This window comes from Excalfactoria chinensis, chromosome 1, assembly GCF_039878825.1.
Source record: "Excalfactoria chinensis isolate bCotChi1 chromosome 1, bCotChi1.hap2, whole genome shotgun sequence".
Classification (NCBI taxonomy): domain Eukaryota; kingdom Metazoa; phylum Chordata; class Aves; order Galliformes; family Phasianidae; genus Excalfactoria; species Excalfactoria chinensis.
The window spans coordinates 177,669,311-177,692,136 of record NC_092825.1 but is presented as its reverse complement, the minus strand read 5'-3'; the positions used below and the strand labels follow the sequence as shown (position 1 = coordinate 177,692,136).

Below are 22,826 nucleotides of genomic sequence, written 5' to 3'. Positions count from 1 at the left end.
CATCCTACTTTTCTTCTCTACTTATCTCTGATTGCTGCATCCTGATTCTCATGAAGAGAGACTGTCTGCTCAACCACCTCCAAAGAAGGAAATTCAGAATCCATCTTAAGCGTCTTTTTTACTTTCATCTTTCTTAAAGGTTTAACAACTCTTTTTCCTTATTATACTTTATTGACCTTCATTCTGAAGAAAAATAAACCAGCAAAGATGAGAAGAAAGGATGTACTTCTTTTAAAATAGTTAAATTAAAAGAAATAAGTTGCATCAGAGTGATAAATATTTCTGTAAAGTGCCAGACAGAGAGAAAAACTGTCTACCACTTGAAGTAGTGTAAGAAGCATCCTTTCATTATTTACTTGACTTCCTTCATAACATTTTTCTTCCTTTGTGTTAGAAAATCTAAAGAAAAAGTGCTGAACAAATTTTCTGAAAGAAATTTCAGTTGTGCCAAATACTGGTGATTTCATACATAAAAATAGTGGTAATCAGAGAAAATAAAGTTGACATAAAATTTAATATATTGCATAGATAAACCACCATCACTAGACAGCTGAATGCAAAAGCAAGTCTTTGGTTCTTTTTTCAGCAAGAAATCTGTGCAGCCATACTTTATTCTAAAAATTATCACTTGAAATCTTTCTAATAATTCTAACAGTTGTAGCTAATCATGTTAAATTGCAGAGTAGGACTAAAAATGTGGTCCTAGATGCTTCAAAATTCTGAATCTGGTTTAGGGCAGAAAAGTGTAGCTCTGGGAGAAAATAGAAGGTAGGAAAGAAGTACAGCAATTAAAGCACAGTAAGATAAAAAAGCATCTTGTGACTAGGAGATAGTTCTTTCACATGCTCTAAGAAATGTTTTAATTTATTTAGCATTATAAAGGCTTTCTTTATGTGATGTTGTCTGAGAGGAACTTTCTGGTCATTAGAAGCTAATTAATGAAGACTAATTAATGAAGTTATGTTACATCTTTACCTCAAAAGCATTTCTCGGTTTTGCAGTGCCAGTTTTATTAATGGACATATGCTTACAATTCAAGAAGCTCCTCATTTTTCCATTATTTATTGTTTATGACATTTTGAAGTTCCAGCATAGAAACTGCATTGCACAAAAGTGCCTGCAATATCTGCACTGAGTATAGCTTTGCTAAATTTTACATAGCTATTTAAAGAGCTATTCTGCAGTTCTTTACCATTCTCAAATTGCTTTCTTTCATTTTAAACTCCTCATTCTGCAATCACCAGCACAAAAGTTGTGCTAACTCTGTCTACATTTCATTCTTAATTTTGATTACTAATTTAGAATGAAACAACTGGTAGTAGGCTACAGGAAAACTTATTCGATGAAGGAATGGTTCTCTTTCCTGGTTTCCTTCTCCTAAAAGAAGAAAGGATAAAGGTGAAATGTGAAGGGAGGTTGCAAATAATATATTCTTGGAGCTTTAAACAAATTACTGTGCACATATAGATAAATCTTTCAGATGAAATAAGAAGTACAGAACCTCACCTTTCTCTAATTATATTGACCTATAAAGCAGTTTTAATCTGCCTATGCTGACATGCTTTATGGGAGTAATCAGTATTATCATCTTCTTCCGATTTGCTGAAACAAAGGTACACAGTGGAGAAAAGAGCAGTTTTACAGTAATTTCATAGCTGAGCAGGCAGCTGAAGCCCAGTTTCCCAAATCCCTTTCCATGCCCTAGCAGTTCTATCCCATCGCTAATATTCAGTGTTGTGCATAACAAATGAATTTTTTTGTTCCAAATTAAATTGTTTGCAATGAGTCAGAGATGCTTTAATAGGACAGCAGGATTTCAGACATGATGGATAAGTGCTGAAGGAGTCATTTCCAGTTGTTGATGGAAACTCATCCATCCCAGCAGCAGGGATCAGATATTGTCAGATTGCCTTGTGTAGGAGATTGTGTAATTTGCAAGGCAGACATTTTCGAAGTCACATCTGTACAGTACATTCATTCTTCTCATGCAACTTTAAATGTAGATTCCTAAAGAAAATTGAGACTCCTCCTGTACTGATGCCAGCAAGGGAGATAGGTGATATATTGTAATATTAAGTACTTTCTGCTGTGCATCAGGATTTAAATGAGGATTATGTTAGCAGACTGATGAATTACCCAGATCTTCTGTTTGCCCAGAGAAATATCTGGGTAATGGTCACCCAAATTATATTGGAATATATAGCTAGCTGAGGTAGAACCAAGCAGTTTTTCATCTGTGTGCTTTTCTGCCAACTCATAAAAAACCCTGCTAAGCCAAGAAAGCATAATTTAAAAACTTGTGCGTAGACTGTAAGATCTATTGGGCGGGCAATGTGCTGATGGAGAGAGATTGCTCTTTAAGGCAACTCTCAATGAGAAAGGTGTTAGGAGGAGAGGAGAATGGCTTTGCGTCATGCTGTGGACTTTAACAGATTGGTTTCCAACTGCCTAGCACAAGCAGAGCAATTGCTGGCATAGAGCATGTAGTGAAGATGGATATGTACTACACTGCCTGGCAAGCATACAAGCAAATAATTGTATCAGCAAGCCAGAAACATGATTTTGATCTCTAAAGCAAGGAGGTAAATGAGGAAATAATTTTAGTTTTTATCTCATCTGACCTAAAAGATTAGTTCACAAATTTTGCCCATTTCCCATACCATGTCTAGGCACAGAATTTTAGATATAAATTAAAGATTCAGGAGCTTCTCTCTTGAAATTATTACATCAGAAATGTTCAATTTTGGACACTTGCTTTCAGTACTGCTGTCATAACTGGGATCAAACTGACACATATTTCTCCTGTCAAATGTTCCCTGATTTCTAGAATTAATTTGTACCTTATAGCTTTAATGCATAACATATCCTTGCATTTTGCAGTTTTCAGATCTAGCTTATATTTTGAAATCAGGGAATGATAGTAAAGGGCAGTAGCCTCCGATTTAACTATTTCATTCTATTTCATTGCCTTCATTGCCTTGTATTGACGATGTCAGGCATTAAAGTGATAACATCAATGTTAATAGGCTTCACAAAGATACCCTCTAAAGAAGTATATAATATCATGAAGGCTAAAATGCAGTCTGAAATCTCGATGCTGCAAACTACTTATTTGGACTACTTAAGCGAAATGAATCCTATTACTGGAATTACTGAATACATTTGACTTTGGCATGTTTTACAATTCTTCCTTGCATTATAGGAGAGAAAGCTCTATAGGCATTATCTTAGGCTTAGTGGAGAAAAAAAAAAACAGAAAAAAAAAAGTCATGAAATTTTAAAATGATGCACTAGGAGACAGTAGAGCAGTCTGGCAGCACATTTATCTTTACAAGAGTTATCTGTCTTGGACAGAAAATGAATGGTAAGATGCCATTCTCTTAAATCTCCTGGACTATATGAAGGACAGAAGTGATGGTGAACATATAAAATCCCAGATTTTTGTTTAATTTGTAAATATTGTGTCCAAGGACTAGTCTTAAATGGGTCTATCCCTGAGCATTGTCAAGTCAGTATCTTCTAATCCATGATTATAAATACAACTAGAGTGTCTGGCTAGGAAATAAAATATGTTATCTGAAATAAACTGTAGGCATGACTTTCTTAAGCAATAAGAAATGGATGTGTCACTGGTCCTGTGTAAAGAAGACTCTTTAGAAAAAAAGAGTTGTTGAAAAGTCCATCGGAATTCCAAATAATGTTGTTGGAAAACAAGCATACAGGGAACACAGCTCCATATTACGGATATATACATTTCCATATATTTAAAGTCATGGGGATGATTCTGTGCATCTTTTCACTTCACTGGGCATCTGTGTCTGTGGAATATGAAACCAAGAATTAAGATCTTGTCCTTTTTTTAAAGCCAGTGGAAATGGGAGTCACAAAAACATATTCAGACTAAGGCCTTCAAGTGCCACCAATCTTATCAACCCAAATGTTCTTTTCAGTGCTTCTCTTTATATCAAGACAATTAATTATACAAAAAGAGCATCATTACACAATCCTGTCTGTCAACACGTGGAAAAACACAAATGGGCACTTTCTGTTCATTAATATAGAAAACGTAATGCCTCTGTCAAGACATGATTCACCTCACCTGATTTTAGATATCCAGAAGTTAGATATTTCAGTCCAAGTCTGACATCACAGGTCCCATGATACTAGCAGAAAGCAGCTGTGTCGTACTGCTGGATTTGTGTGATGGTTGAACACAGATTATGTAAGAAGTGATCAATTACCCTCAGATATCCCAGGAGCACTGCACTGGTGATAGCTGGAGCTTAGTGTCAAGACAGTAGGTGCTGATGGATTCTTTGGGACGGTTCAGCCTATAAAAGGCCCCACATAGACAATATGGAAGGATGTAGAACAAGGTATAACGTTTGGAAGAAGCTGACTGCTTTGAAGCAAAACAGGGTTTGTTTATTCAGAGAGCAACAGAACCTGAAATCATGTTGGTTTGAGGGTAAATTGTTCAATTTATGAAAGGCAATTGTTTTACAAATATTTCTGGAAATGATTTTGCAGCTATAGCTTACGATGTCCATCTGTAACATGTATTACTGAGACTAAAAACTGTAAAAACACTGAGATACAAATATGAGCTATTTTGGCTTCTCCTTTTGAAAACAAGACAACAGAAAACAAGTAGCAGCTCTCCGGTCATGGCATTTTTCCCAGTATCATCTGTGAGTGGCAGCTCCACCACAGAGCTTGAACAGAGCTGCAGAGCGGGAGGTACTGACCTTCCCAAATAATTACGAGTTTATACAGAAGGGAGAGATCAGGAAATGTGCCTATAGCAAGGCCAGTAGAACATACAAAACTGTTAGAAAGCAGTGCCAAATTGTTGGTAAAACCAGTTTCCTTTTCTATGCAGTGCTCCATCATCTATACATTTATGTATCTGTGTATGTGTGTATATGGATGAACAGTTTATGCAGTGCTCCATCATCTATACATTTGTGTATCTGTGCATGTGTGTGTATGGATGAACAGTTTACAAGCATACTGCTTGAGGATGATCTATATCCAAAATACTATTTTCAAAAATTAGTGTTTATTTAGCAGGTAACATATTTCTGGCTTTTTCATTTTCATAGTCAGGTTTTTTGTTGTTTGGTTTTGGTTTTGGTTTTGGTTTTTGTTGTCTTTTTTATTTTTAGTACAGGTAAAAATGGTTCAGTTGCATCTGTGTTTTGATATTTTCACAGACTCTGCTTTATTCATAACATTTTATTTCAAGAGAAATAGGAAAAAGTACTCTGTGCACTCAGTAATAACAGTGTACTATCAAAGTAATCTCTCCAAATTTGTTCCTCTTTAACTGATTAATCCTTTATGTTATGGTGAAGAAATTTTGAAGCAAGACTCTGGTTTCTGAATCATAAGCATGAAAGATTCTCTCATAAACTTAAAACCTCTGAGGTAGAATGAGATGCTTAAAACATATTTGAAGAGTGACAGTTTTTTAATGAATTATGGATGTGGTATTGATTTTTATTTTTTTAAACAGCTAGGTTGTTAGATTTTTTTTTATTTTTATTTTTTTTGCATTTCAGAAAGTTGCCTAATTCCTAGTTCTCAAAAAATATTGTTGGTTAGGACTCAAGTACAGCAAGGAAGTGTAGTAAAAAAATAGTGGATAATCTTCTTCCAAATGTTGTGATGGATGCTAGATTATGTTAGGGAATAAAGGGAGTGAGAGCAAGTTGAAAGGAATGACGCTGTGAGAATTCTGAAGCAAGCTAAAAGACATTCAAAATAAAGAGCAAATAAAATAAATAAGCAAACAAACAAGAAGGCAAGGAGGGAGGGAGGGAGGGAGGGAGGAAGGGAGGGAGGGAGGGAGGGAGGGAGAGAGGAAGGAAGGAAGGAAGGAAGGAAGGAAGGAAGGAAGGAAGGAAGGAAGGAAGGAAGGAAGGAAGGAAGGAAGGAAGGAAGGAAGGAAGGAAGGAAGGAAGGAAGGAAGGAAGGAAGGAAGGAAGGAAGGAAGGAAGGAAGGAAGGAAGGAAGGAAGGAAGGAAGGAAGGAAGGAAGGAAGGAAGGAAGGAAGGAAGGAAGGAAGGAAGGAAGGAAGGAAGGAAGGAAGGAAGGAAGGAAGGAAGGAAGGAAGGAAGGAAGGAAGGAAGGCATTGATGAGAATGTCAACAGTAAATGGGCAGATAATCTTGCTGACAAGATAACCCTGCTTGTATGTTCTGAGCAAGTTCAGTTTGTATGAATGAGTTGGCAGAAAATTAATATACCTCATCCTATCCATATAGAAAGATAAATCTTGTCTTCAATATGGTTAATATGCTACTGATGGCCCTAATGACATAGGACTACATAAGAAATGTTGTGTGGGTGTCTTCCAAGAGATGTTCTGAATTAAGAGTTCAATGGCTTGGGACAATTGTTCATATCACAGCATTGACAGGAGCTGTCAGCAAGGACTGGTTAGCAGAATTAAGTTCTAACATGAAATGCAAAAGAAAACAATAGCAATCTGTAAAATTAACTGAAAGGTTAAGAAAATAACAGTGATAGATAGAGAAAAGATTTATAGTCCCAATATTGTGAGTCAGTTTCTACATTCCTACAGTCTGAATATTTTTTCTTTATACATTACAGATACACCAAAAATATCTTTGTTTAACTATGAATCATTTACTAAGTTACTGCCAGAGACAGATTTCATTAAAAAAATATACAGAACTGTTTATGTTTATTGTTCACCAGAACTGCAAAGCAGAAGGATTAGGTCCAGAATACAGAATGGGTAGCCTCCGAAAAGTTGTGCTTCTTGAAAAAATTCAAATATTTTGGAGCTTTTATAAAATGATTCAAGTTATCATCCAGGCTGACATTCAGCATTACTTGCACTTTGTTCAGCAATGCTGTGTGAAAGGTCATGACATCCATCTTGCTCAGTAACTCAGAAGATAAAGTGACTCACAACTGCAAATCTAACACTCCGCAGTCTTTGGCCTCCTCTCTTTCCACTCCTCCTGCCCTAGTTATCTTGCCAGGCTGTCTGTACATGTGTCTTGGAGACAGATTGGTGTTAAATATTGGCTCAGCTGTTTTATCCTCATTTTCTACAAATCTTTCTGTCTGAAGATCGTTGTTTTCACTTCTGAATGTTGCCAAGTATAAGCATTTGAGAAGTTGATAAAAGAACTTGGCTAGTGATGCTTGAGGTTATTTATTTAATATAACATTCAGAATCACTAAATTACACACATGTAAATAAGCAGAAATCCATAAATTGCCTAGGCATCTTGGACGGGCAAACCACTTACATTTCTGATTCCCAAAGCAAAACTGATATTTATTAATCAACCTGTCTGCCTCTATAATAAACTCCTGTGGTGCTCAGTGTGTGGCCTCATAAAATGTTTTGTAAAAATATGCTCCTCCCTCAGAGAATCAGACCAGCTGTTAGGCAAGGCAGCTGAACAGTTCTGCTCAGTTGCAGTCTAATTAGAGTTATGCACATTACTGAATTTTTGCTTTTCAAATCTTTTTGTTAAAATGCATCATTTCACATTAAACATGTGATAGAAAATCTGTTTGGTCTATCCTGAAACATTCTGTCATGTGTGTAGATGAATTTTTGAAAATTTTAAAATAATAGGAATATATATCATAGTACAGAACTGGAAAATTACTTAATTATGATTTACTGAAAATATTTAAGTGTACATAGGAAAAATAGATGCAGTTCAGATTGTTTAATACTGTGAGCAATGCTCTCTGCTTAACAAAGAATAAATTGGTAGTTCTTGCATCATTTCTCTTCGTGTAGGATAAATTAGGTTGGAGTGAAGTGCCAGAATCAGTATCTATTTACAAATGAATTCAGGGCTTTTATGGCTGTCGATTTTTATTTTCATTGACCAGAGGGACACTTCTAAAGTACTTTCACATGTACTGAGAAGCCTAATTAAGTGCAAAATACTACTTTTTGTTGTGTTCTGAAGTATGTTATGGCTTTTGCTTTTTAAATAGATGAGTCTGGAGGAACTGACTGTGTAAGACTTCTAGAATATGAAAACTGTTTATAGTTTGACCTTTCTTCCAAAGTCTAGAGTTATTGGTAAATTATTTGGTTGGTGCTGACATTAGCTAGGTATGTTCTAAATGCCCAAATTGTTTTGGCAACCTGGAACATTTGTATCTGATATTGTCAGGAACACTGACTAGTCAGCTGCTTTTTCATGTGAAAATAATAGAATCCCTAAGTCTATGAAGAATGTGTAAGCAGTAGAACGGAGGCTCTTCCAGAGTCAACTGAGAGAAAATCAGTGTCATTCATTAGACAAAATCCCAGGATAAGTCAATGGAAGAAGAGAATTTGACTCTTAGGAATTATAAAGGGTGTGTGTGTGTGTGTGTGACCACCTTGTATATAATGCTGTTTATCCACTGTATAACTCTGCTTTGTTATATCTTTGCTGGGAAATTTGTGGTGCTTAATATTAATCATCTATGACAATATTATGATGGTGTTCTGGGCTCATACTTACAACCCTGACTTTAATCCTGTCCAGGAAGTACACACAAATGAAATAGTTATAAAAAAAATGCTGTTCCGCTGTTCCGTAACATTTTAAGACTCTATTGGTTCCTCTGACTAGAACTCATCAATGCACATAAACCAAGAGGACCAGATGTTTAAATGTAACTGTAAATCAGATTGCAATGCATCAGCTTAAGAAGCCTCCGTCACACTATGCAGCTTTGAGGGAAAATTACCTCAACTTCTGAAGGCCACAATTTTGCAAGTAGTTTGTAATTCCCCTTCTTGTAATCTTTGACAATCAGAATCATAGAAACATATGATCACAGAATCACAGAATCATAGAATGGATTGGGTTTGACGGGACCTTGAAGAGTAGTATCTAATTCCAACCTCCTGCCATGGTTCGGATGCCAACCAATCTGCCCAGGGCTCCATCTCACCCGGCTTTGTTCCTACTTGAGTAAGTGGCTTTGTATGTGATTTCAAACTTTAAAACAAACAATACCTCCTGAATTTTTATAATGGAGTATACCTTGTGAAAATACTAACACAGGTCTTTCACTAAGGCACATTACACATTTCCAAATGCACAGTTATGGAGGCTGGAACCTAAACTGTGTGCCCTGTCCTAGAAACAGTTGAAACTGTGATTTATAAGATAAAGATTTATCTCTTTACATGTGCAAAGAAACATGAGATGTACCAAGTAACATTTATCCATGATACATTGCTTGAAATGTGGCCATAGTATGCAGTAGAAACCAAAGGATTGGTATGTTATATCATGCACTTGTTCTGATACAACTTGTGCAGGTTTCTCTCAGTTTTACTACTGAGCTCTTGCCTTGAAATACACTGAGCTAATGCATTCATATAACACATTTGTGTTGTCATGTTATGTCTTGAGCTTTAATGGTGATTTATTGTCCATAATAGATGAGATAATAAAAAAGGTATATTGCTTTAGTCCTCTTCAGACTGAAACCATCTGAGACTAGAAGACCATGCTGTCTGCTTATCTCATCTTTAAATCACAACAAATTACCAATATACTTGTGCAATGCAGCTGCAATTTGCTGTCTTTCTGGTGTCTTTACCCACATCATTACTGAGGGCAGAACACAACTTACCAAATAACTGTAACTGAGTATTACTTAATCCAATATTTGTAAGAAACTTCAAGCAGCCTTGAAAGCAAGCAACAGATACATCAGAGGACATTTTAACGGAACAGATTTGGCAGTTGGATGTGCTTAGCTGGTTGAAATAATGATTTCTGAGGAATGTGAGATTGTTGTGCATATTAGTGCTAGGTAGGCAGGCAACTGCAAGTACTGCCCTTAGTATCTGTTGTATGTAGAGCTTGCTGTAATATGGATCTGGATTAGAAGTGGTGCTCACCAGAGACCAGATCAACTGCTGTCATTAATTAAGAGATAAGTTGGCTCTAGCTGACTACCAGCAGTATCTGAGAGCCTGAACCTGCTTGATAAGGTACTCCTTAAAAGTCTGGGACCTTTTATCACTTCTACCTTCACTGAACATTTCAAGACTTTGAATGGTGAAGTGGGAGAAAGTGAAGAGAAGAATTTGTTTCTCTTGAGTGAAATCAGGGCTCCCCTTCATTGCTGGGAATGGAGTTTGGCACACTGTTCATTATTTCCTTCAGCTGGAAGCCTTTCAAGAGAAATTTTTGTTTAGTTCACTACCTATCTGGCTTCCCCAAAGATTTCTATACTAAATATTCTATGTGTTTAGCTCTGCAGAGTGATGGGGAAACAGCCCCTCATTCTTCTTATATTCTTCTTCTCAGAGGCTTAGGCATGAAATGTGGTGCTTACCACTATGCATGAAAAATGGGAAGTAGTCAATTACTTGCTTTTGTATGAATTTCTGTTCTTGTGCTTTTCTAAAAGTTCAGGTCAGTTGATTACAGTGTATAAAGTGCATGGAGGGTATAGAGAAGGCAAGTAATGTGACTGGCTTGGTAAAAATCGGTTTGCAAAAACATGGGGGAGAATCTTCTAGGCTGCTAGCATGAATCAAAAGGAAGGACTTTCAGTGAGATGTGCAGAAATGAAATTTTTAAAATATCTGTTGACTGGGATCTCAGGGGGATGTTAAATGCAGATGTAGTTTAGACAGCAGTATTGGCAGCCATAGAGCAGGCTGAAATATTCTGATTTTTGATGGAAAAAGCAAGAAAAATATTTTGACATTTTCAGGGAATGCTTTCTCAATTTTCTACTGGATAGAGAACTCCAGAAGTTTCTATTCTCTTGAAACACTCAGGTTAAATTTTAAAACTTGAAAGTGCTGAAAAAGATGCTATATTGAACTGTTGTCACAAAAAGCTAAAACTATTTTTCAGGATTTTTTTCTATCATCAAAATGTATCCCACTATCCACATCCTGCCTCAGTTCTTCACCTGGCTTTCACCATAAAAAATTCTATGCAACTGCATTTCTCATATTTGGCCTAAGAATGGGAGTACTGATGAAAAAAACATGACGCAGTGTTTACCTTTAGCCTTTTTAATTTATTATTTATTTTTTCCATATTATTAATTTAATGAAATATTATCTAGACAGTTTATATTTTAATAATTGGGGCATATAATACATTGCATTCTTCTGAAGATCTTCTCGTACATGAACAAAAATTACATTCTTTCTCTTGACCTCATATTCCTTTTGAGTCTTTTCTCTTTTAGGTCAAAGCGGATACAAACACCACCATTTATTACTGTTATTGTCAAAATGAACCTTTTCATCTGTCACATTACAATGAGCCACTTGTGTAATCAGTTTTGTTACAGACTCGCGCAAACCTTTCTGCAGATTTCTCTAAGGTTCTGTACAAACCAATGCGGGGGTAGGCGCACTCTTTTCTATAATTCTTTATATCACATTACTTCATATTCATTAATACTTTTATCTTTAGCCTGTCCCAGTGTGGTAGAGCATTATTCTTTTCATTTGAGGCAGAGCAGCTGGCTTGCAAAGAATAATTAAGCTTATGCAGAAGAATTGTGGCAGAATCAAGAGAGAAAACCCTGTGCTGTGCTTGGGTGACAAATAAGCAGTGTGAAGACCTCTTCCTTGTCTAAACTACCTAGACTTCCTAGACTACCTCTGAAGGTCCCTTCCAATTTACTTAAATAATTCTATGATGACTTCTATTGTTTGGCCATCAAACTTAGTAATAGACCATCTTATATTTGGACAGACTAAACAGAATCTTTTCATAAAGCGTGGCATGGCTTGGATTAAGAGGCAACTTAAAGCCCAGATAATTCCAATCCCTAGCCATAAGCAAGGTTGCCACCTACTAGATGAGATTGTCTGGAGCTGCATTCAGCCTGGCCTTGAACGCCTCCAGTGATGAGGCATGCACAGCTTCTCTGGGCAGCCTGTTCCAGCACCTCACTACCTTTTGAGTTAAAATTTTCCTCCTAACATCTAACTTAAATCTCTCCACTTTTAGTTTAAAACCATTCTCCCTTGTTCTATCACTATCTGCCCCTGTAACGAGTTGGTCTCCCTCCTGTTTATAAACACACTTTCAGTACTGGAAGGCCACAATGATTGTTCCCCTGTGCCTTCTCTTCTCCAAGCTGAAAAATCTCAACTCCCCCAACCTTTTTTTCATAGGAGAGGTGCTTAAGTCCTACGGTCATCTTTGTGCCATTTTCCTTTGTGTCTCTTTTCTTTTGCATTTTAATCAAGAATACATTGCTTTCTAAACCAGGGTTCAACACATAAAGTGTTCAGAAATGGTTATAACAATTTACCTCTGAAATACCTTTTGATTTCCCTTGTAACACTGGACTGCTCATCTTCTCCCCTTAGGGCTCACAGTGTCAGAATGCATACTCAAGTGAAGATTACAGCCTAGGAAACCTGAGGACAGAGGTGAAGAGCAAAATTGAAGGTTGAAAGGGGACCTGATATATGTTACTAAATATTTAAACAGAGATGGGAGATAAACAGATGAAGCCAGGCTCTTCTCTTCTCAGTGGTCTGTGGCAATTGGACAAGGAGTATTGGCCAAAAACTTGAATATAGGAAGTTCTGTATTAATATGCAGAAGAACTTCCTTATAGTATGAGTGACAGAGCACTGAAACAGGTAGCCCGGGAAGGTTATGGAGTCTCCTTTACGGGGGTATTCATGACCCATCTGGACACCTATCTATGCAACCTTTTTTAGGGTACCTGCTTCAGCAGGGGGTTGGACTTGATCTATTCCAAGCCCTGTGATTCTGTGATTTGCAATGAAAAGGAGCAGAAGCCAGTGCCTGTTGGGTTTGGCTGCACTCCACTTATGGGTTATGTTTTTTAACAAACATTTAATGGCCAGGTGGGAGCCTCTGGAGGGGAAGGGTCTGCAGGGACTGCTCAGATGGGGGATGTCCCAGCCAATGACATAATATGGCTGAAAAAGAAGGGAGAGAATCACAGTTGGGAGCAGTGATCTGCTCTAGTGGAGGCTGGGGAGAGCAGTGTAAGGCAGCCAAGACTGTAAGGTAACAGGGAGCAGTATGCGTGGGCCCTGCTGTTGCTCATAAATTTGTTGAGTGGGCTCAACACATGGGAGTGTGTATGTGCCTATCGGAAAAATGGCAGTAGCATGAACTCAGTTTACAGCTCACCTTTTCCCCCATCCTTTTAGATTGCATCACTTGCAGTTCTTTAGAGCTTCACCGTTCATTGAACTGGGCTACTTGTGCATGACGGTTTTCTTGATATCAGGATGAGGGCTAGACACGTTCACCTCTAACTGTTAAATGATGCTAGGTCAAAGGAGGCCATGTGTTCCACCGATATAGTGGCTACAAATCGTGATGTTTCTGCTTAAACTGACTTTTTAATTTTGCTCTTGAGGCTGATAAAGTGAAAGAGAGATTTAAGGAGAGGTTTGAAAGAGAAGTGAACTTGTAATCAGCCAGGAATAAAATAATGTTTACGATAGGATGATATATATATTCCCATGCTTGTTTGTTTGGCACCTCATTTTATTCCTTTCTAGAACAGAGATAACATCCCAACATCTCATACAGTTACTTGCAAATACAAAGTAAACAAAGGTCCTCAAATACTATGGGTTGGGATGCATGTATGCAGTGCTGTAGTAAAAGCGTTTCCAAAACGGATTTTGTTTTGTTCGGGATTATTCCTATCAAATGCCTTGCAAAATATACTGATGACACACAAAAGCACTGCCTTCAATATGTTGTTTCATCTTTATTTTTATCTCCCCAAAGATAAACTTCATTGTTGATATTATTTCCCATGGGACTACTTGCCATGCAAATACATCACTGTATTTTATACGCTGTGCTTTGATTTCATACAAGAATCTAAACAGCCAAATGGCACATCTGAGGGTCTTTATGCCATTTTGGTTGTGATTTCTTAACTTCACAGGAAGAAACTTTCTATCAGAAAGGTGAATAAGGAAGTAATTTGTGCAGAAGAAGGGACTAAGATAAGGCTAAAGGAGGAATTTGCAAGCTCTGATTTATTTTTAAGGCTGATAATGGTTGTTATGTTGCTTGTGTGACTCACTAGAATTTCCTATGCACCAGCAGAAACTAGAGTGGAAAATCAATTTTGAAAATCAAAATTAAGTACCATAATTAAGACTGCCTCCATTGCAAAGCTTAACAAATAAGAGAAGGGGAAGAACTGGCTAAATTTAAGGCATTGTCTCTCTTATGCCATTATATTGCATAGTGGTAAAATACATTTCTTTGTGCAGGGATGTGCTGATTCTCATTCTTTTACGTGACATTCATTTTCCATTTCATGTGCTTCAACAATTAAAGCTGTTTCATGCAGCTGTGTAGTACAGCACTACATCCTCTCTTCTCTTGGCCTTTTGTGCCATTAATCATAGGATCATGGAGTCGTCTGGATTGGAAAAGGCTTTCAAGACCACCAAGTCCATCCTCCAGCCAGTCCTACTGAGCCCCATCACTAAGCCACGTCCCTTAGTGCCTCATAGATAGCTGGGAATCTAGAGCATAAAATAATATGGCAGAAGGCAAGTAGAAAATTTCTAGGGTCTCACATAAGAAAGATCTGTTGACATAAATACTTGCATTTTATTTCTTTACCCCTCTTTGACTACATGTGTGAAATTCTTCCTTCCATCTCCTGGAAGACAATTCTGCCATATATCACAAAAGCTGATGGAGATATCTGTATGCAATATCTAGTGTTTTAAGTGGCAAATTAGACTGGGGCAAACCTATGATGTCACATCAGAGTTCTGAAGGGGTAATTTCTGAAGAGGAAAGGGTTGGCATAAGAATTATGATGGAAGTTAGATATCCTAGAAAAAAACAAAATTGGAAGAGGAGAGCAGGAGCCTATGTGATCCTTAATATACAGCTTTTTTTTTTTTTTTTTTTTTTTTTTTTTTTTTTTTTTTTTTTGTTTCTGTTTTCATCCCATCTCCCTTTGCTTTCTGCTTCTTTTTCTGAGGCATTTCTTTGTCAGGATATATGACTGTTCTAAGAATTGCTAAGCTCTTTTCCAGCCACTGAATTAGATTCTCCAAGGAAATATCTAGCTTTTAAGTTATCTAGTTTTCCCCATCTTTAAAATTCAGGCAGAAGTGATACAATTTTATGATTTTTATTTAAAAAAATATTCTGTTATGGAATATCATAACTGGAAGAAATTGATCTTTCATTTCCATTGTAACTTTAACAGAATGGGTTTCACCTCAGCAGAAGAGAAATCAGAAAGGATTCTGGTGCTGCTGACTGGGGTGATTGCCCCTTTTGTGAACATGGAGGTGGATTTCCCATACTAATATTGTCCATTGCAGCAAGAGGAAGAATGTTTGTCCAGTGAGACTCCTGTTGGTAGCACGGGAGGAAAAAACCTTTGAAAACCTTGTGACTTTCACTTACTTAGACTTGTTTAAGGTCTGAATGTCTAAATCTTATACCTTCAGGATGGAATAGTGGAAATTAAGGTTCATGTATTTCCTAGTATTATAGTCATTAAATAACCTGGCATCATGTAAATTGCGTAAGATAATTAGATGTGTTGGGAATCAGGGATGATTGCTTGTACAGTCAACCAAATCAATACCTGTTGTTGCCTAGTACTAAAAAAAAAAAAAAAAAAAAAAAAAAAAAAAAAAAAAAAAAAGGCTAACTTTCTAACTTTACATTATCAGCTCAGGTCCTGTTCCCACAGCTATGCAGAGTGTTAATGTAAAAGCCTCAAAGCAAAGTAAACGTTTCAAATCTTTGGTATTTCGGTATTTCATTTTTAACTTGTTCCATCTCCTGTCCATTTTGCTGGCAGCAGAGTTCTGCAAGCCCTGAATGACTAATCTTTTCATCTGTCTTCCTATTCTTATAAGAAAGGCATTATTTATGACTGAACCATATTTGTATTTTAAATGGCCTTGTCAGCGCATTTTATGACTGCTGTGTGTGTATATTCGGATGGAGGTAGGAGAGAAGCAGCATCTATCTATCTTCACCACAGGTGTGTGAGGGGGAGGTTGACACCCCACGTGTTTGCTATGAGAAGTTATCCCTTAACAAGAGAAGATTTATGCCCTGTCTAAAGCAAAGCTGTGCTTCTTCCCATGCACTGCTTAAGTAAAGCAGCGATGTTAAAATTGAAAGAGGAGGCTGACCATCCAAAATGCTGGTGATGCTAAGTGCATACAAACAACATTTCACACAGAGGCTGCTGACGAACTGGAACAGGTTGCCCAAGGAGGCTGTGGATGCCCCATCCCTGGAGGCATTCAAGGCCAGGCTGGATGTGGCTCTGGGCAGCCTGGTCTGGAGATGGAAACTGGATGGTCATTGTGGCCCTTTTCAACCCAGGCCATTCTATGATTGTATGAATTGGCAAGGTATTCAAAACAACCATCTGCTGAGCATCAATTAGAATAGAATCATAGAATCATTAAGGTTGGAAAAGACATCTAGGGTCATCTAGATACCATCACCCTTGTGCCCACTAATCCATGTTGTGACTGATCTTGCTGGTAATGTTGGGGAGCAATGTCTTAACAGTAATAGGATTCAACACAGTTGTTGCTTTGTGCTTATGCCCATGCATTCAGCTGTGGGAAGATCTTCTCAGAGAGACACAAGAATGCAATTGAATGTATAGTATAGAAGTGGTTTGGTTTACTGAAAACCACCTTCACACTAAGAAGCCCCCTATAAAATTTGCTCTTAACCAATTATCTGCTGTCTGTGATAATATTGCTGCTCAATTGCACGCATCTCTCTCTGCCCTTGTAATGTAGCACTTCAGTGAGCAAGCTCAAGTACATGTTACTCCTGTGAGCGGACTGCAGCTGGGAGCTCCAATTCTTCTTCTAAAGCAGCTCTGCTTGTAGCACTTCTGTAAAATGCAGTCTTTGTAATGGTTACAGTAAAGTATTAATAACCATAAAATCTCTGAGTACCAATACAGACCTAATAAACCTGTTATTGGCAATGTATGATGGGCTACCGCATGATGGAGCTGCAAAAAAACCAGCTTGTACTCTGCCCATTCCCATAGTGTAGGTTTTGGTTAGATCTGCAAATGCATGCAAACAGTTAAAATGCATTTCTGATTGGAATCAGCATCAGGTATCTGGCAAAGGTTTGTGCGTTCTGATCTAATATTTTAGAGGGTGGAGAAAATTATCTCCCTATTGCTTTGTCATTATTCCTTAAATGAACAATGTATTCAGTCGTTTGTTTTATTTTTTCCTCTAAGTGGGATGAATTGTGGCTTTTTATTGCTCCCTATTTTTCTCAATAGATAGTTCAGTAAAGCTGCTAATGTTGATGACAGAAGTCATAAACCAAGATTTTATTGTTTAGTGAGTGTTTCCTTCGATTTTTATGGCAGCTGAATATACATAAAACTATGTAAATAGTTGCTTGAGAGGATACACCCTTTTATTGTTGTAGTGCAATGATTTCAAATTATGATTATTCTCTTCATAAAAGCAAGGGAGTAGAGAGAGAGAGGTGCTCTGCTATTCATACATACATGTCAAATTTTTATCTCTGTTCTTTTTACATTAACATTTATAGTGTTAGTTAAGCTGTGTAATGATGTTGCTTCTCCTTTTCTGTATTTTTTGTTTTCCCATCTGTATTTCCTTACAGTGAAATCCCAGCTAGAAACCTCTGGGTTTTTTTTTCCTCAATTTTTCAGGGGCATCTTTCTTCCTTTTTGCTTCTTTTCTCCATCACTTGCAAGACACCATATCATCCCATAAATGTGGAGAGTGACACAAATCTCTTATGTGTTCTAACAAAGGTTTTGCACCTTGGACAGTCCATCCTGTTATCATCAGAGTTGGAGTGGTATTAGGAACAAATAGCTCTTCCATAGCAATCATACTACAGATGAGACATCATTTTACTCTGTCTTGTGGTCTTACAGCACTCTGATTACCAACATTAACTAAATGTCTAAATAGGAAGCAATTAAAAACTACTCCTTTTCCAGAAATATTACCAGTTATCCAGTCTTTTGTCAGAAGCTTTTAGATGTAAAGCAAAAAGCAGACCTATGCCTCTGAGTTTCCATGAAAACAGTTGCTATCTAAGAATTTCATTTAGTTAACCAACTCACTATTTTAAAATGCAGTGAAGGAATTATTTGAACTCTTTCTAGTCGTAGCAGAATTGAGAAGTATATGCCTTAAGACTCAGAGCTTGAGCAATGCCATCCACCCCTGTATCTTGGATGCCTTGGGTAAGTTTGAATTTATGCACCCTGGAGAAAATAGTTTTAGCCATTTGCTGAAATTCCTTGGGCAGTAAAAACTGTTTCCTTGGCCCCAAGAGTCCCATGCTAGATTGCTATGGCTCTATTTTCTTTTCTGTGCACCTGTTAATTTTGATTTGCTCTTTACCACAGAAAAGCAGAGCACAAATTTCTGTGGCATGTGTGCTTTACTACTGCAGTCCTGCACACAGGTTCTCCTGCATATTGATACCTCCACAAGTGTAGGTGGGAGGGCACAGGGCAGGATTTATCCTGTATACCAAAGTGCTATCAAAAACATAGAGATAAACCCTGTAAGTTTGCAGCTTTACTACTGCTCCCGTCTGGGAAGAACATCTGTTTAGTCATATGTCTGGAGCCAAAAGGGTATGTTACTGCTTATTGTTTAGAGATTATCACTGGAGAGAGGTGCAGGGGTTAAAGCAGAAGTATTTGGCTGAAGAGAAGCTGAACATTGCAGTTCTACTGCAAAATAAAAAAATAAATAATATTAAAAAATGGGCTTCCAAAAGCACTTCTCAGCTCCTGACATTAAATGAGTTGCCATTAGAGAAAGGGGAAGAAGCATGTTTAGGTAGGGCAGGAGTTAAAAATTAATTATTTGGAGGGAAAAAAAAAAAAAAGGAAAAGTCATTTTTCTGGTTCATGGATCTATCATCAAAGCAAAGCACGAGCCTTTGGATGAGTCTTAAATCTTCAGCTGCGAATGTATGACATAAGCAAGGGAATGGAAAAGCTATGATGCATTTCTGTGGTATACTGAAACGAGGCAGCAAAAATATATCTGGATATATATCCTAAAACACTCCAATAAAGTAAAACTCGTTCTTCCTTCATACCCTAGTTGCACTGAAACACACACAGCACCTGTTCCTTCACCTTAACAGTTAAAACCAATTTCTATTTTTGGCACTCCTGCACCCCTTTCCTTTCCTGCAGTGCCGTTGTCTCAGATTGGAAGTGCTGCCGCTTCTGTTGCAAAGCAGAGAGAAGCAAGGAGTTAAATTTCAGAACAGGAGAAGAGGAGGTGAGCTGTCTGCTACAGTAGTTTACTGCAGCTTCCTCTCATACTGACACATATGTAGTTTGTGGTGACAGTGCTAAAGAACTGCAGACAGGCACTTAGCAGACTGGATGTGAGCTGGATGCAAAGATGCCTCACCCCGGCCTTCCTGCTGTCAGTATGTAAATACACCTGCAGGCTGGCCACGCTGGGGTGGGCTTTTTGGTTTTTGTGTTTTCTTTTTTTTTTCTCTCTCTCAAGGCAGCATGAGCGGATCTGACACAGCAGCAGCGTAGTTGGGAGATCTGAGCCAGCGTTAGATTTGTATCTCAGCTGTGGTGGAAGTTTTTTTGGGTGTCGGATTTTTTGGGGGTTTTTGTTTTGTTTTTGTCTTGTTTTAAATTATTTTTGTCTGCGCGTGTCTGCGCTGCGCATTCAGACTGAAATCTTCATCACTACAATGTTTGCCTCTATCTGGTATGCCAAGAAGCTGGGACGCAGGTTTGTGCATAACGCCAGGAAAGCAAAAGCAGAGAAGGTATGTTCCTAGTGGGAATATAAAGCCTTATGTCTCCTGCAGGCTGCCTGCTGGCATCCTTTTGTGTATCTGCTCAGTTTTTTTAATACCCTGAAAATCCATCTATTGCTATTCATGATTTCATGCAAGAATCCTTCACTACTTTGCTTATTAGTTATTAAATGCTGAGGTAAAATCCTTTCAAAAGTCTTTATTCTCTTTTCTTCCTTTCTTTTTTTTTCCTGCAAGATAAACAGCTGTAAATCTGCTGTGCTGTGTGTTAAAGGAGCACTCCAGTGAACTTGTTGCTGTGCTGCATTATTTTTATTAGTCTGATATTAGGCTCTTTAAACAACCATTGATTGTTTGCTGCTCATATATATTCTTTCCTAGCAAGGGACCAATGAGAACGTAATAACGTGTGAAGCGTTTATAATGTTTGGAAATTTTGTTTTATGATACTTGTTGAAACTGTGCTGCAGCATGGATCCCTTTCATTTAAAAAGATATAGGCATGTAAAAATGGCCAGTGCTATCTTTCCCTGTTTTATTGCTCGTAAAACGTAACTGGGTTTAACCATCTGTTTCCTGGGAGCCCTCCTAGGTGAGATCCCTCTGCCTCCCTTCTGCCTGAGCAAAACTTAAACTGCTTTAGAATTTATAGTAGTGATAATTGGAGGATGTGAAGGCTGTTGCTTGTGTACTAAGAGTAGACAACATTGAGTTAACAGACCTGCATTCCAGTTTAGTCCAAATTAACAGACAAACCACTTTGGAAATGGGACTAATTCCTCTTTTATGAAACTCGGTTTCAGGTTGGGTGAGAAAACTTAAATGCGATGTTATAAAGTTGCCTCATTAGTATGATAATGATGGCTTTCTCTTCTCCTTGCTGGCTTTGATGTAGTCAAAGAATTTATAAATGGGTTGCACTGTTATGTCTTTGATATATCTTATGCTATGTAATGCAGCCACTGATATAGTGTGTAATTATCCATTTCCAGAATTCTTCTGTAGCTGGAAAAGCTCTTTACATAGAGGAAATTATTTAGCAAAAATACATTTTTATATTTATGGCCAAGGAAGGGGAAATAAACGGGCATCTGCTTTTTCTGCAATATATTCCTTCCTAGTGTTTAAATAGGTGCTTTATGGCAATTCTGAAATTTAAACATCCAAGCCATTGGGAAGTTATCCAAGCAACAGCGGTTTGTATATTCTGCACCGTGTGCATAAAATAAATTAAAAATGCAGTTGGCTCTATGTGGGACTGTCAAACTTTCTTTGTTAAGCGTACTTTGACAAAAAGGGCAACCATGCAAGCTCTCCTGTTGTTTGCATGTCTCTGTGGGAGGAAGAAAAGTTGCAGGCTGGGTCTTCCTTAGTCCAGAGGGGCTCCCTCCAGAGGAACGTTTGCTGTCAGGCTTCCTCCAGGATGGCGGAGGCAGAATGAGTGGGCACATCCCACCCCTGGCACACACTGGGGCTCACTCCATGGTTCTAAAAAGAGATGGGTTGTTTAAAGCATATCCACACATGGACTATTCCAAACACCTTGCAAAATTATATACAACAGAGACAGAATACTCACTTTAAAAATATGTTATTTATAGAGTCTTAAAGAATGTTTTACAAATTTTGTGTCTTTTCCTTTCCCTCTTAAGGTATTTGCAAATATTTCTTTATAAATCTATCATTTTACTGCTTATTTAGCTCTCTAGGATTTTCAAAACCACTGAGAAAGCTCAAGTTGGTGCTATTGAAGCTCTGAAGCCATACCTCATAATTTTTAGAGAAAAGTTTTTTTCTGAGCATTTCTCAAGCAGGCCATTTGCATGCGTGCAATGAAATTTTATTTTTGTCATAAGAGAGTAAGTATACAAGAAAGCATCTTCTAAGCTGATTGCTTATAGTCTTATGGCAAAAATAAAATTTCTTTCCTGGAGCTTTATCCCATAGCCAGGTCTCAGTTTTCCTGATTTAATTGCTTTTCTTTCTTTTTATTTTCCCATAAATCAATGGGAATGGCAATCCAACAAAGACAGAAAACCCCATTCCTAGCAGGGTGCTCTGGCAGTAAGTGCTATTGATGATTGGAAGCTGATCACCACTGACGTCTTTGATATAATACCTTGGTAACGGAAAAATACAGATATGAAAATGACTGTAAACAAGTAAATTAAAAGTAACACAACTGCATAATTTTTCTGGGTTTTGTTTGTTTGTTTGTTGTTTAATTGTTGTGTAATTGAATTATTATGCAGTTTTACCTTTTTTTTTTTTTTTTTCTGGAAGAATAATTAGCTTTTCTCTGTGCGCATGATTTGAATTAAACATTGTTTTCTTAATGTGTTTTTGCAGATAATATAATGCAATAATTTCTAATGGCCTGTGTGCACAGAGATCCTAGCTGTAAAGATCTTTGTAGTTGGCATCAGGAGAGTGTGGCTTAGTGACAGACTTTCCATTAAACTTAGCTTCTCTAGACAAGAACAAGCCAAGAATTTTTTAAACAGGCACTGTAAGACATAGAAATTTTGTGGGAGACTATTTGTTTTCTTAGGACCAAGATGAAAATTGAGGAGAGGGGAGTGTAAGAAGGTTACAGAATGAACTCATGCACGCAAACTTATGCACAGCCTGACAGAACAACCACCTTAAAATGTTAGAGATTGGACCTGCTTTGTGCAGAAAGAGGAGCTGAATTTGTGTTTCCAGGAACTGAAATGGAACATGCAGTGGCAGAAGGTGCACACAAACATGACGCTGTGGTGCCCCTGTGCAGGTGCTCTTTGCATGCTTGGTTATGGCATCATGGATGAATCTAAGATCATAGAATCATTTGAGTTGAAGGGACCTTTAAAGGTAATCTAGTCCAATCTAGTCCAACTCCTCTGCAACTAGCGGGGCCATCAACAGCTAGATGTGGCTAGCTGTATCTCCAGACCCACCCTTCTCAAGCAGGAGCTCTCACCTCCTCATACTTCTTAGATCCCTACAACTGAATACAGA

The 22,826-nt window shown here is 37.7% G+C and overlaps 1 protein-coding gene across 31 annotated transcripts in view; it reads left to right on the top strand.

Annotated features, from left to right (window-relative positions):
* DLG2 (discs large MAGUK scaffold protein 2) overlaps positions 1 to 22,826 on the top strand; it is a 981,657-nt gene that overhangs the window by 475,040 nt on the left and 483,791 nt on the right. The window contains exon 1 of one of the 31 annotated variants that reach the window (XM_072326905.1): positions 19,304 to 19,835. The exons of 28 other annotated variants lie outside the window; for them this stretch is intronic. In XM_072326905.1, the coding sequence (XP_072183006.1) occupies positions 19,758 to 19,835 (78 nt within the window). In that variant the 5' untranslated portion in view covers positions 19,304 to 19,757. Of the gene's footprint in view, positions 1 to 19,303; positions 19,836 to 22,826 lie in introns of those variants that run through there. 2 more of the 31 variants (XM_072326904.1, XM_072326903.1) reach the window with 2 other exon arrangements.